Source organism: Pyxicephalus adspersus, chromosome 10 (assembly GCF_032062135.1).
Source record: "Pyxicephalus adspersus chromosome 10, UCB_Pads_2.0, whole genome shotgun sequence".
NCBI lineage: Eukaryota > Metazoa > Chordata > Amphibia > Anura > Pyxicephalidae > Pyxicephalus > Pyxicephalus adspersus.
Window position 1 is genome coordinate 9,955,453 of NC_092867.1, and position 15,949 is coordinate 9,971,401.

At 35.9% G+C, this 15,949-nt stretch overlaps 1 protein-coding gene across 5 annotated transcripts in view; it reads left to right on the plus strand.

Moving 5' to 3' along the window:
- Positions 1-15,949, plus strand: part of LOC140338836 (zinc finger matrin-type protein 4-like) — a 289,898-nt gene that overhangs the window by 169,005 nt on the left and 104,944 nt on the right. For all 5 annotated transcript variants that reach the window (XM_072423151.1, XM_072423152.1, XM_072423155.1 and 2 more), the window contains one exon: positions 2,034-2,267. In XM_072423151.1, coding sequence (XP_072279252.1) covers positions 2,034-2,267 — 234 coding nt within the window. The remainder of the gene's footprint in view (positions 1-2,033; positions 2,268-15,949) is intronic.

Genomic DNA, 15,949 nt, shown 5'->3' on the forward strand with positions numbered 1-15,949 from the left:
TTTAATGAAAGACACTTATCTTAAGCTTTTATGTTCACGCACAGCAGATTCTGTGCATACGCAGGAACATGAAACAGATATATCCATCAAACATTTTTAGACTAAAGAATTGTGTACTGGGAGATCTGTATAATAAAGCTTCCTGCTCATTTTCTGGGTTTCAATTTTCACAGTTACAGTCATGTAACACAGTTGGTGCGAAAAGAGGTGAAACCTGCATGAGAGAGTGACATTTTCCATGTATGCCCCAGGCATCATAAATGCTAAATGCAGCCAGTTTTTAAAGAATTGTTTTTTATTCTACATACAGATGAATGAATAGGTAGGTAAAAGCAACTTTGAATTTTGTTTATGTGATTTAGGTTTTAGTGCAGTAATAAAGCATTTATGCTGATGTTTTAACTAGAACGTTTATTGCTTTAACTAAAATGTTAACATTTTGAGGTCTGATTTAGTAAATCAGGTTTGTATGGTGTTGAAGAGCCAATTTCTTAATATCACAAATTCAATCCTTTTAGTAAACACCGGCATTGTCAGGTTATGCGTTTTGGCATATATTTGTAATTCTGATGTGATGTCTGCGCTTTTTAATGTGGAGTTTGACATTTACGTGAAATTCACAGGGTTATCCTGTACAATATTTTTTTTAATAAATGCGCTCACTTAAAGGGCTCACTCAATTTCTTCTACATGAAAGCCTTGATCTTGCTATCAGTTATTAGCGGAGTATCAGGTTTGGATCTCGGCTAGGACACTTTCAGAGAACTCTCTAAGGCACAGTATAATATATGAGATGAGAAATCCAGCTTATGCCTAAGATTCCAAACAATAATGTGGCAACTGTGTTTTATTTTGTAAGACTCACAATATATATAGAACACAAGGCAATCACTTCTAAATTCCAAGTACAGAAGGAACATTGTGTTTGTTTTTTAAAATTATTTGTTAATTTAGGAAAATGATTTCTTGACATTTTGATCTATGATCCAACAACATAAGGAAGAACATTCTAAAGCCTGGTACACACTTCCAAAAATTATCGTTGGAAAACGAACGATTACAACCGATCAACGATTATGCACGATTGTATTTGAACGATCATATTGTGCACAATTCTGTACATGCTGTAACGATACGATCGTTCAAATATAATCCATTAATAGTGTACACATGCTAGATACAATCGTTTGATGCAGGGAGTGACATGTAAAGAAGAAAGTGTATTGCAGAAACATATACGATCACTGAACGACTGTACACGCGATAGATAGTGAAAGATCGTCGGCCAATCAGATCCCCTGTGACGGTTGTTCATTTCCAACCAAAATCCTCATTGGTCAGTGTCATTGGTCACCTTTTTGTGAACGATTTTTCGACGTTCGTCGTTCGTTTCCAACGATAAATATTGGAAGTGTGTACACAGCATCATGGTTATCTGCCTTTAATGTGCAGGCAAAATCTGAAAAAAAGGAGACTCCATAGTGGCATAGCTACAAATCTTTTGGTCCCTATCTAGAAATTAGACATTGCCCCCACTCCTATCCACAGCAACCATTAATGATTTCTAGCTACAGGTCCCAGTACTAATTTTTGACAATGTCCTTTCCATTTAGAACAAGCTCCTTCTCATCACCTCTTTACATTATTCATTGCAGTCTTCACTTTCAAAGAGGATCTCCTCTGCAGGCTCTGTGTACAGGGAGCAGCCAGACAGTGGTCATAGGGGGTTCCCCCAGAGGCCTTCTGGTTAGGTGCTCAATATCAGTTGAGCACTTTGCAACCTCTATTCTTACACCACCGAGCCTGGTATTCTAATAGAATCACATGGAATAAGTCCATTAAGTCCTTTGTCCTTTTTTAATTTGGTATCTGCAAATATTGATTGTGTAAAAAATGTCTTTATATGGTGGAATGACATTTGATGCCTTGTATAGGTGTTTTTGCCAACCCTGCAAAATATTCTCCTTACTTTTTATTAAGATGTACTTGTTTTTTACACCATACTAAAAAGGTTTTATTTTTTTTTCATTAAGAACCAGTGCAAGAGAACTCCGAACAGGCAGAGATCGCTTTGCAAGAAGAAGACACTTTGTGGAGCTTCAGCATTGGAAGTGAATCAAGGAAATTCTGTGACCTCTGCCGAGCTTGGTTTAACAACCCAATGATGGCCCAGCAACACTATGAAGGCAAAAAGCACAGGAAAAATGCAGCACGGGCCAGGCTGTTACAACGGCTTGGGGAGACTTTGGACTCCGAGGCATTGGAAGGTCAGTCTTGATGTAAATTCTTTACGTTTTTTTTCACAATGATGTTTAAGGTCAGTCTTAGTAATGACATAAAAAGCTCAAAGCTAAATTCTGGTAATTTATAATGTGTATGGATATTCCAGAATGCCCATACATAAAGTGTGGCAGCTTCTAAATTGCAGCTTATAAACCAGTTTTCATATATAGAACTGGAATATATGGACACTCTCCTGTGTCATAAACAATGTATATGTTCTAAAACAGAAGAATCTAGGAAACAAAAGCACAGTAAAAGCACAGGTATGTTTTATATTTCAATATCTTTTCTACATAATCCCTTTTGTTTTGTTGAGGGATTTAATGCTGTTTTCTTCCTATAGTTAATATATTTGTTTGTGTCAAAAAGTTACATTTGGTGTCTGGATATAAAAGTGGCTGCTTGTGTATAATATGTTTATTTATAAAAAATGTAAATGCTGTCATCCATTTCTATGATTCATAGCCAGGATTTTAAAAAGCAAATATCGAAGTATTTAAAAATTTAGAGCAGCATGGAGTGCTGGGGATCCCTTGACATATTGGCAGTGCAAAGCAAATGCACTGCAGCCATACCCCAGGGTGCCAGTTTGTTGAAATGTTAAAGAAAACATGCCTTGTTCTTTAGCACATAAATTGCTTTTGTTTTATAGGAGTTCTTTAATGAGGACAAAGTGCTCTCACTTGGTCAGATGTAATATTTTATAAACAGCATTAATGTGCGTGTTAATGTACGTCGTTCTAAGATGTTTCATTAATAAAATATAAGAAATGCACTGGTAAATACAATACAACTGTGTGTACTCCCCTTCCATATTAGCTGGTAGAACAAGCATTGGAGAAAAATGTGTGTGTGTGTGTGTGTGTGCATTGCATCAATGACCCTTAACAAACTTTTAGCCAATAAGATCAATAGAGATTTTGCAGTCTTGTTCCAAGACTATGCTCACTAGATAGAGAAACTAGGTTTAGGATGACTGTTCTAGAACCTAAAAAAATACAGCTTGGCATATTAATGTTTTGACAGGTTCTTGAACAAATTTTAATGGGTTCAATGATGTGACACTTCAAGCTAAACTCCAGACAGATATAAAAATGTACCACTTAATGCAACTTATTACACTGGAGAATAGTCAGGTGAAAGAACTACAAATCCTTTATTAGATAAATACCTCATATATATCTGTGCTTTAGCTGTTATTATTAAACTGTATTTATAAAGTGCCAACATATTATGCTGTGCTATACATTAAATAGGGGTTACAAATGACATACCAATACAAACAAGGATGCAGGAAGGACCCTGCCTAAAAGAATTTACAATCTAAGCTGTTTGCCTGTAGTTCAGCTTGAATGGTGCTGCTTACTTTTGGAAAGGTTTGTCCCAACAGTAGTCTCCTGCTCTTTTGTCACATGAGCATTTATCTAGCAAAAGTACATTACACTTAAACTAAACATGAATATTTTTCTTACTACAATTTGCCTGTATGTGTATATATATATATATATATATATATATATGTATGTATGTATCAGTAATAGCTCTGCGGGTAACTGATGGAACACCCTTTAATTGTTCCTTTCATCCACTTTTTTTTTTTTTTAAAAAAAAGATCTTCATTTACATTCTAAACAAAACTGCAGGTCAAAACTTTAAAAACATACATCGCTTATCTGCTCAGGCTTTCAGTTTTCTATCGATTGTATTATTGTATGGCCCCTGTCTACCTATTTTTGTTTTGTTGTAATTTGGAAACTTTTGCTTAAGATACATGCAGTGCCACCATCAGTGGGGGGACAAGGGGTTCTTCTGTACCGGGCTCCAATCAAAAGTGTTTGTTGGAACTTTTAGACATAGGGGAGGGGGTCCAAGAAGTTTACCTAGTATAGAGCCCAGAAATTTCTTATTGCAGCCCTAGATACGTAAGTATTGTTTCTTGTAAGACCCATACACACTCCCTACTATCCATCAGATAGATCCTTGGAGGTTTAAAAGTGATTGGTGATACACAGATCAACTGGAGTAGGAGAGCTACAGAGCCACAGACAAGTGCACTCCTAGTGACCATCTGGGATTCTCTTATGATTCTAGTTGCAGAACTCACAATCATCTAGGGCTGGGGGTGGTTACTATTTAAACCTGGTATTTTTTTTCACTGCCATGCATTAAAGCGGGTGTTTCCACATTTATCAATGATGTTTGAAGGTAGGAAGTTATTTTTGCAAAGCTTTGTTTATAGAGATAATTGTATTTGCGCAGTAGTCTTTACATGTTATTACTTTGTGCCAATGTGTGTTTATTTCCAGCTAATAAGACATGGTATGAATATGAGACTGAGTTCAGGATTAGATATGAGATAGCAAACATGGGTGATATCCATAATCCTCAACAGAAAAAAGAGAGAACATCTCTAAAATAAATACATTAAATGTGAAATGGCAGCTTCATTTTACTGTATCTGAGTGTTACAACACAGCTACACCATGACAAATGACAGGGAGTAAATTCTTCCATTAGTCAGCGCCAATGCATTTCTTATGTCCTATATTTTCTAATGGACTTGTTTGCTGTGATTTTATGCCTAGGAACTGTGGCATGACATTAATTGTTTATGGCAACAAGATACTATATATTAAAAACATACTCAATCCAGCTAGGACCTTTACACTGTAAATAGATTACCTAGAAATATGCAGCTTTTAAAAGTTCTGCCAAAATGTTAAAAAAATTACCTTTACTAATGGGTTTTTAAACTGCTAATTGTTTATTTAATCAATGAGCTTATTTATTAAAGCATTGAATGACAATTTGTCAAGGACATTCAAGGATAGATAGGTATGTACAATAATCCTCATAATGATTGATGTAGTATTTGTACTTTGTAAAATCAAGAACAGAAATAGCAGTCTAGTAAATAGTACTTATCTCTTTAGGAGAATTAAAGCAAAAGTATGGTCAGGCATGTCAGTATGTACTAAACACTGTGTTGTTTATTTAAGTAAATGCTAGTTACATAAATTGGCCTGATTTATTAAAGTTCTCCAAGGCTGGAGAAGATAGACTATCGGGGTTATCTAGCAAACATAGGATGGATCTGGTCCAGGATTAAAACATTTGTAAAATAATAAGAAGTGAGTTTGAAGAAATCCATTCCAGGTTTGCATGATTATTCAGGTTTTCCCATGATAGTCCATTCAGACTCCAGTTCTTGAGCATTGGAGAACTTTAATAATTCAGGCCCAGTGTGATACACAAGGCCCTGCCTAGTTAGCCAATTTAGATGATCTGCCTAGGACACTTGTTAGGTGGTGACATATCTACAATGGCCAGCAAGCTACAGATGGAACCTAGCAATGATATTTAGGCTGGCTATGCATGGAGATGGTAAAAACCTAGATTAGTCGCATTTAATTTGCAAGTTATTTGTTAAGCCAGCAGTTGTATGTACAGTTGTAGGCCAGCATGTAAAAAGTAAAGGGGACCTACAGTATAGGTCTATTGTAATGGCAGCATTAGGTTATACTACTCATCACCGTTTTTAAAATGTACAGTTGCATATATGTCAGACACCGAACTGTTGCTCATTGGGGTGAACTGACTTTCTGGAACTAATTCCCCCAGTCTTTCTCCTAGAGTTATCTCTATTTTTGGTCTGCTATGTATTATATAACCACCAAACATTTGTATAACTAAGGTATGGGTATATCTTTTTTCTATTTACATTTTTTTTTTTTAAAGTTTGCCCCCACTTTTATTTCTCAGAAAATTAGGAGGTTTAAAAGTTAAACTTCAGGCAGATATTAAACACAAACAATTATACAACTCTACATTGTATGCCTTAAAAAAATAAATTGATATACATTTTATAAAGCTTCTCAATTCTTTATGGTTGGACATTTACTTTTTATAGAGAATCCTCCCAATGGAAACTATAGTATGCTAAAAGCGTAATCACAGGCAAACAGCTAAATGCTTTATGTAAAATGTTTTGCTTGCAAGGTATTCAATCCAGTCAGTTTTGTGATTTAAACATCTCCACATAAATCATATTTCTGTGGAAAGAGAAGGTCTACTTTTCTGCCACCGCCACCACCAAAACAAAATTACCAGCAAACAAACTTTACAAAAATGCTCAGTCCAGAATTCAAATGTTATTGGAATGTGCAAGTGAGGTCCCTGCACCTCTGAACTGTCTCCTGGGCACTTGAAATCTTTTGAGAATGTACAGCTGAGATGGACTTACTTTTGCTCATTTGGGGGCTGGCAGAAAAACTGAATTTATATTTTTAATAAAAGCCCTGCTTTGCTGTGAATCTATCACTTTGCCTACTCCTATTTATTCCCTATTTTTCAAAAATTGAAAAAGTACTAACTTTGATTCTGTTTTAAAAGCCTAACATTGACCCACTTATATTCCATGCTTGTCCATCGCTGTGTGTTCTGGCAGTCATGTCTGGATGAGCTGAAATAATATTTTAAAAACCAGAAGTTGACTCCACTATTTGATGGTTTAACTTTACAGCATCATGTCTCACCTACCTGATAGCTTCTGATACCTACCCTGTGATACTGATTTATAGTCCAGAAACTGTGGTGATGGACCAAGAGGTATAAGTATGTTTATTTAGTTGTGTAGTGCATCAGAGTTGTGTGAATTTAAGTTTGGCTAAACAGAACTTCAGATCCTTTGGTGACAAAGTATGTATGTAATTGTGTGATAGGAGTTCCACTTTAATTCAGATATGAATGCTGGAAATAGCTTCATATGACAAATATTCTTTACCATGCTTATTTTCTTAGTGGACCTTCTATGCATCAGATCGGCATCCTCATATTATATAGAAAACGGGAATGTTTTGAATCAAACAGTGAAAATATGAAACATTTCCTGGGCTGCATTGCTTCTTAAAAGGGTTAGATAATTCTAGCAAAGCATGAGTGAAAAATAAATTAATTGCATGTGAATTCAGAGTGATATTTCCACATAATGTGTTAAATCACCTCAGTGTAGCTAAAGCCTCTCAAGGTTTTCCAGAATAATTTCTGCTGACAGGAGTTTTTTTTTGTCTCGCTCAGTAACTTAAAAAAAAAGTAATAAAGATAGTTTGGATGCAAATGTAATCCCTTAAATAAAGATTAGAACGCCGTTAGCACAGAAGCCCGATCTTGGGTACACTGATTGATAGCCCTTGTTTGTTTCACAATCATTCCATTCCTTGTTTGTACTTGGCCAATGTCACAGAAAGACTTACAGTGCAGTCATTGATGCTTGAGCTGCATTAGCAAGCAAGAAGAGGTCAGAGAGCAGAGGCTGTGATGTTTGGTTGCTTTCTGTTGTCAAAATAACGTGCTGCTTTTAATGAAAAAGTGACCTTGAAATCCCCTTTGATTTTTCAGTGGCCGAAGTATCATCTCACACTGTGGGTTCCAGACCATTGCTAGCACTGATACAGTTTTTAGACACAGACACATATGTCTTTACTGTTTATTCCAAAATCAGGACTTATGGCTGGAATATTAAGTGGATACCTCTTAGGTATTCTGTTTTTGTTTCACTCTCAGACATCAAAACCTATGTCCTCCTCTCTGATGTCTTTGATGTTTCAAAGCAAAACAGAGAACTAATTAAGTTTGTAAATAATTTTTATTAGCTCTCCAACAGCTCTAGGTTTGTACAGACTATGAAAGTTAAGAGTCTGTTGTACCAATAAAGAAGTGATAAAGTGTCCCTTGTATTGTCCTAGAAACTAGAGAAGAAGCCTGGACACACTACACCTCTCCAGTTGATTGTCAACACAGCGTTTGTAAAATGTTTTAATTTTGTATGTATTTTTTTTAATATTAAATGAATGCTTGGATGGAATAAATGGTTTTTTAATGGGTTTGTGTTGGCATACTATGTAATCATCCATTGCAAAGGTTTAAGGTTTAAACTCGTCAGTCAGTTTCTTTTGGTTCTGGATAAGATAGAAACGGGTTTAAATATATTCTAATAGCACTGATATTTAAAGTTTTTCAAAGTCATATTTCTTTTGAAGATTTCTCTAGAAATTATTTGTCTTCCATAACACTTGTCACTTCCTAATAAGACTTCTTAGTAGTTCCAGAGCTACACCCTAATGAAGTCGGTCACTTGCTTGGCCTGTGGTATTCAGTGTTGTACTAGAAGCCGACGCCAAGCACGTTAAATTGCATGCCCCCACAGTCCTTGGCAGTATTTCGCAGTTACACCTTAAACAGATGAACAAATCCTGTTAATCTCTTGGACAGATACTTGATGATGACTTGCTAATGATTCGCTCAGAAATATATTATGTCAGCTAAAAACTTTGCAAACTGTACTTTATACAAGTGCACAAACCTTGGATGTTAACGGTAACTGACATATTACTGCAATAGATCAAAACAGTAAAAAAATGAGATGGCATAAAACAGGTACTGAGAGAAAAAAAAGGACATCAATAGAAAATTCAATCTTGGATCACGAAGCTCTGCATGGCCTTTAACGTTTTGTCCAGGTGCTTTTACTTTGTATCATTTTCATTCTTTTTGATCTGCCAGATGCTCTTTAGATTTCCATTCCCTTGCTATACAGACATTGACAAAGGAGTGCTCAACTGGTTTAGAGGTGAAATTGTCTCTTGGTTGCACTATACAGCAGTTTTTTTTTTTTTGTTATGTAACTCTTTACACTATCAAATTTTAGCAAATGCCCTCCTAGACAGGTAACTAAATAAACCAAAGATTATGTGCAATAGTTTGTCAAAAATGTGGTAACCTTAAAAAACTTTACTTTTACTTCAAAAAACACTTTTAGTTTATTAATGACTATACTGACTAGGGGGTATCATCAGAGAGCATATAATATACCATAGGAACATCAATGGCTCATGGGCAAGTTTTGTCCTTTGACAGCCTTGCCCCTCTGAACTTGTAAATTCTAGCAAGGAGGACAGTTGAGCCCAATTTGGGTGTCTGGATTTTGGCACAGATAGGGTCTGTAAAACAAGGAGCCTGTCTGGTAACATTTTTCTAGTTTGTACAGGTGATAAGTGAAATAATTTTTAGTAGACGTGGGGAAAAAAAGGGAAATCTCCCTATAGGGGTGCAGACAAGTGATTGGGGTTTTAACCCCTCACTCTTCCATATAATACAACCAGTATTTTCATGGAACAATTCCACTGTGTGAATTGTTTATAAATCAACTTTTGGATTTTTTATGTGAATCATAGATTTTCTCTTGTCTCTTCTCTCTGTTTAGTATATTTGTGCCACACATTTTTAGGTATACTTAAAGATGACTTTTTAACACTATTACTTATTGTTTAATAATTACTTGTAAATGAATAATTATTATTCATATTACCACATATTACAACACTGTTCCTAATTGCCAAAGCATTTTGTTAGTGTTTGAATGCTCTTTTAAATATACATGTATTTGTGTTATTTTTTTTTTACATTGCAGTGATTGTTGGTAATCCTTTTTAATTTGCATTGTGTTGCGAAATCAATTTCTCTACTAATTTAAAAAAAAAGTTGTTGGCTTTCCATACTTGTACAGACATACTGGTCAAGCTGCCTCTTCCTTTTTTCATGGCCAATAAACTCACTGATGCCTTCTACCACCCTTATATTTCACAGCAAGAGTGGCATTATCCCATATTTCTTGTTGGATAGTTAAAAGCAAACATTAAACCTGTCTTTATTGCAGAGTTTAGTTTTTACTGTGTACAGCATCCTTGAACATAATTTATCACTATTTTGTTTTGTACTGCCTTAGAAAACAGGATTGTCCCTGAAATAACCTCTTCTATGTTACAAGTTGTATAAATGTTCTTGAATACTGGGTTATGTAAAAGTCAGGCAGATTGCTAATTTAGGGATCTGACCTGGGGATAGGAATTAAACAAAATATTTGGAGCCAATGTCCTAAAACCAAACAAATCATGTGACTGCTGTGGACCATCAACTACAACAACTTTGTAGTTGTGACACCAGCATTAATGAAGCAAAATGTTTGAGTTAAAAACATTTATCACTTGGAGTAATGAGAGTGGCACAAATGCAAATATAATTAGTTACAGTCAGAGTCCGGTAGTTTTAATCATACACTGCCTATATCTTGTTTTTATTTCTGCAGTAAGATCTCCCTGCCAGTTTTTCTATTTTGCCTGTTGTAGAGTGTTGCTTTTTCTCAATCCATTCAGTATGGCGGGGCCTTTTTACAAGTTATATGGCAGACCTGGAACGGTACTTAGGTACAGAGACAACACCATCGACATCCCAGGATGATGCAAAAAAAAACAAAAATGTAGGCTTTGCACTGTCAGATCTGTCAAAAACAGTATCTGGATATGAGGAAATAACCCCTTTTAAAGTAGGACTAAACCTACGGACCTAACTGTTTAATAAATGGAGCATTTTCAAGTCACTCTTCAAAGAGAGGAAACGGATGTTGGGGATAATGTCCCCTGTCTGTGGTGTGCAAGAAATGAGATTTGCTCTCCACTTTCATGTCCAAGTGTAGTGTCTGGCCACAGTATTTAGATAAGCCTTTCTAAACCTTTGTACCATGGGGGAACCCTTGAAACCACTTTTAGGACTTCAAAGAACACCTTCTATAATTACCATATCCAGAGCTCACAGTACATTACATTGATATATGCCTCTTACACTGCTCACCAGTGGGAAGGATGCAACCCTTATAGTGTCTGTGGTAAATGACCTGGGAGGCACAAATTGCTCATTGCTTAAAGAATCCCTAACAACCCCTGGAGGAACCCTAAGGCTCCACTGAACCCTGGTTGAGAAACACTACTCTAGATAACTTTCAATAATAAAGGGCTGTATAAGGGAGTAGGATGCCAACCTCTGGGGCAGGTCTCATAATTAATACTGGACTTTTCCCTACACACACACACAGGTCACTTCTTTGTGTTTGTAATGCCAGGCCACGATCAGCCGATGCACGGTTTTCACTCCTAGTGTCCTGCTGATCAGTTTTGGCTGCCCACACTTTCCCCCCAAGTTCTATCTACTCAGTCATGTCAGACAGGGGACAGCCTTGCTGGGGGAGGGAGGATGAAGCCAAGTCCCTGCTAATTAGAATTTTCCTGGTCTCTTTCCCCTGTATGGAGCTCATCAAGGAGTAAGGGCTGTAACAGGTCTTTCTTCTTAATATTTCTTTTCAAGGACTATAAATCCTCCAATGGGGGTCACTACTAATGTTTCTGCCCCCGTTCAGATGTAAAGGCTAGAGTAAGTAGAATTTTGCAGGAAAAGCGGAATATAAGAATTGCAAGCTAGCTGACTTGTTTTAGTCATATAGCAAATGTGATTGTAAAAGCAGAAATATATCAAGTAATACCCTGAAGTAGAGTGGGTCAGAGGAGTTAATAGACTTTCATCAGTGATAATTGAGAAAGCGCAGGCTATTTCTAGATGAGATGGGAATATAACAAGCTTGGTTTTCGTTGGGTCGAATTTAAGATGTCTGGGTCATCCAGGAAAGAATAAAATAGCCAGGAAAACTGTAATAAATTTCAAATACAGTCACTGGACAATTTATTGTTCAAATCACGAGCTGGAAAAAAGTGACATGATTTCTGATATGTGAAATTTTAGTAATAGCAAGGTGCACATGACAAATGTGCTGCAATTTGTCAGACAGACATTGTTTTTCATTTAGTCAAAAAGATCCCCTTAGTGCTTTAAAACAAATACTAACAAATTGTTACTTATCGCAGACTCTTTTAGCTTTTCATCCTAGACAATTGTGATATCACACAACTTTTTTGCAGCCTACTTGGAAACTTGTGATGTAACATAGAATGAAAAAAGATGCCTATTTTATTAAAACTGATAATTGTTTATGATACATAGTTCTTTAGCATGTAATTTGGCTATGGTTACATTTACTTTAATTTGCCTCCAGACATCAGAAAAGGGGCATCATAGGTCTGCCAGCCATAGCCTACATGAGCCTTTTCAAGATGGTAAGGGCAGTTGATTGGCTGGGACGGATTTTCTAGCCGATTGCTTTTTTTAACCCCCACAGTGATTGTTCAGCAGCTGTATCTGTCATGCCCAGCACACCACTGTCTTTAAGCTGCTTAAAAGCCAGAGATGGAGAACAAACAGGCTTATTCAGTGAGGCAGCACAGAAAGCAAAGCAGATGTGAACAGTGCTGTAAACCTACATCAAACAATTGAAAATCACATTTTTCAAATCTGACTATAGTACGGTAAAAGCTTACTATACAAATATTTGCAAATGCTGACCACAGGTTATTTCTTGATAATCTTTGCTTTGTGTCTTAGTTACTTGACATCAGCAGTATAGATCACTCCTGCAGCCTGAAGCTTATGAAATAAGTTGGCAAAATCTGTAGCAAAGATACTTCTGATTATGTAAAACAAATTAGTTTTATCACACCCTATGAGGAATATGTAACATTAATAATCGCTGAGCTTGGCTACGTTACCCTGTTCAGTTAGGCATATTAAACATTAATAGCAAATTTTATTATGCTGCATAATTTTACCTCTGAGTGTGCAAAAAAAATCTACATAGATGTGTGATTTCACTTAATTAAATAACAGGGATGTGATAAAGTAAAATAATTTTGCAGTTTTCTTTTCTTTCTTGTTTCTTTTGTAAAAATCTGCTTTTTAAAAGGAAATGCTAAATCCTTACATTCACAGATGGGATGGGTTTTAGAACATTTTACTTTCCAAATATAGCATTCCATTTACCTTCCATTATAGTAAAAGTGTACTTAAAGCTAGTCATAAATAAAAGAAACATGTAAATGTGGATATGTGTTTTTTTTATTGAATTCAAGCAGTAAAAAGAGTGTGATATGGTATTCACTTATTGCTGTGATTGTACAGCAACATTTATCTTGGGATAGATAGAGACATGAATCGTAAGTATTACTGAAACGTCAGGTCGATGTCAGGACTGTGCTGTTCAAGGAAGAAAAGCGTTTATGATCTAATATGTATTTCATACTTTCCTGAAGTTCAGCCTTAAGTAATTCATTACATTTCTGTAATACCCTGGTGCTATTTTTCCCTCTGGTAAAAGAACAGTTGGAAACTGTATTTCTCTGAACCAGGTGCCTCTGGCTGTCTTCTTGTTTGCTGTTTGAACTGCTAGTAAACCTTGTCATACATACCGGTGACACTGAGCTATCTACCTACTGTAAGCCACAATAGGTACCTCTCGCCTCCACCCATCACTTACAGAGCAGGCAATCCCACTGCTAGCCACAGCATAATCTTTCACTTGGTGTCAAATAAGTAGAAATCGGAGAAATTTCACCTGTTAAAAACGAACACTACATCACTAGAAACTATTGCTGGAAACTATTGTTAGCAACTACAAACAACTCTGTTCATTCTATAGAAGGGTATCCTCTATGAAAGGTGCATTCTCCATAGGAAACAGATGCAGTCCTTAGCTGTCCATTATTCAGTCATCCAGCAATACCGATCACTGAGCTACTTTGAGGGAAAGCTGTACAGACTGAGACAATCATGGACATTGATCCTTGGCAATGCAAGTCTAGTGTCTGTATGTAGCTTTGCTGAATCTAAAAGAGTTGCTAATACGAGCAATAAATAACTGTTAAAGTAGGAGGCTTGAAAAAATTTACTGTCTGTGCCCAATATCCTGTTTTATAAATGATGGACAATGTTTTTTAATCTTTATGTGACAAAGGATTTTTTTTTTTTAAATACAGTATAAACTATGTGTATGCTAATATGACCATATAAGTGATAACTCAGTAACTCGCCTATATTCCCTCCACAATTTTGTAAACTAAACTGTACATTAGTGGAATATACTCAAAAAGAAATGAAGACTTCTGTCATTTTTCTCAATTTGTTTGAAGAAGAAGGTTATATTTAGATCACACATGCTGTGAACAAATGCTAGAATCAATGCATACAATCAATATATACATTGACCTATAGAGCGAGATGCTTTCAAGAAGACAACAGGTCTAGGTTTCTATACATTTGATACATCCTATTTTTCCTTGCAGACAACTTGGCAGCTACATCTCTTAGGCTTTTGGCAAAAAAAGTACAATCATGAGAAAAAGAACTCCCACCTACTTTTAATTCCAAGATTTTATGTATTAAGGTATAATAAAAAAATCATCCTGACCTTGGCAGGTTCCAAAATTATTTACGTCTAACATGTAAAATAACTCCCAGCAGATTCCACTGCATCATTATTCATTTAACACAAATGAAGCCCAAATAGAGAAGCCATGTGTAGAAAAACATAATTCAATAGCTCGTAGAATCACCTTTATCAGCAATTACTTTAAATAGTCATTTTCTGTATGACTTTACTAGTCTTTCACATCATTGTGAAGGAATTTTGCTCTGCTGTACAATATTGTTGATTGAAGTATGCAGGTACCTGGTAATGCATAATTCTCCTAAGGTTCTTCCACAGCGTTTGGTTTGGGGGCTGGACTTTTCTTAGACCTTTGCAATGCCTTCTTTTCTTTTTCAGCCATTTTGTTGTAGATGGGCTGGTTCATTTGGGATCATTGTCCTCTTGCATTAGGTATGGGCAGCATGGTGGCTCAGTGGTTAGCACTCTGGCCTTTGTAGCACTGGGTCCCAGATTCAAATTTGATTCGAGTTTCATCGGTGTAATCCGCTTTCCTTCCACATTTAAAAAAACAAACAGTTGGGTTAATTGGCTTCCCCCCAAATATGACCTTAGACTGTAATAAAGACATATGACTATGATGGGGACATTAGATTATGAATCCCTTTTGAGGGACAGCTAGTGACATGACTATAGACTTTGTACAGCGCTGCGTAATGTTGGCGCTATATAAATGCTGTGTAATAATAATAATTCATTTTGGCCAAGTTTGTGCTGATATGCAGTATTTGGTTTTCACCAAACATGGTGCTGTGCATTATGGCCAAACACATGTGTTGTTGCCTATTGTATTTACCCAATTTTAGGACCTGCTAAAAAAAGTTTTATTTTTTATTTAATCCTGATATGCAATACCTTGGAATGGAAAGAAGGTACTTTCTTTTTTTCAAGGCTACATAATAATGGTAGGGAGAATTTTAAAAATGTAGACGTTATTTATGAAGTGCCTCATCCTGCACACGTGACAGATTTACTTTTAAGTGATAACTTGATCAGATAATTAATCTTCTAAAATATTAATAGGAATTCATTTAGATAATGGTTCATGTTCATGTAAAATACTGCATTAATTATTTATAAAGTGAAGTGCTGTAACCTATAAAAGCCAGACTTTCATTTTTACTAATCTGATTATAGTACAGTCAACTGATTTGTTTATTTTTCTTATTTTTGAGCAGCTTAATTCAAGGGCTACTTTTGATACAATACATAATTTGTGTAAATTTAGTTAAAATGTCCATAATGGATAAACATAGACATGTTTTAGAACATACGTTCAAAAGTTCTACAAAGTTAGGATTGGGTTTTTGGACACTGTAAACCATAGCTGATTTTTTGTTCAGTAGTTCCACAGCAGAAAACTATGAAGTGTCATAGGTAGACTTCTCTTATCCAACAGCAGAACAAGCCATGAATGCTGCTGGTATAATATGTAAGCATTGCTGCATCTGCTTTAAAAAGCCACCC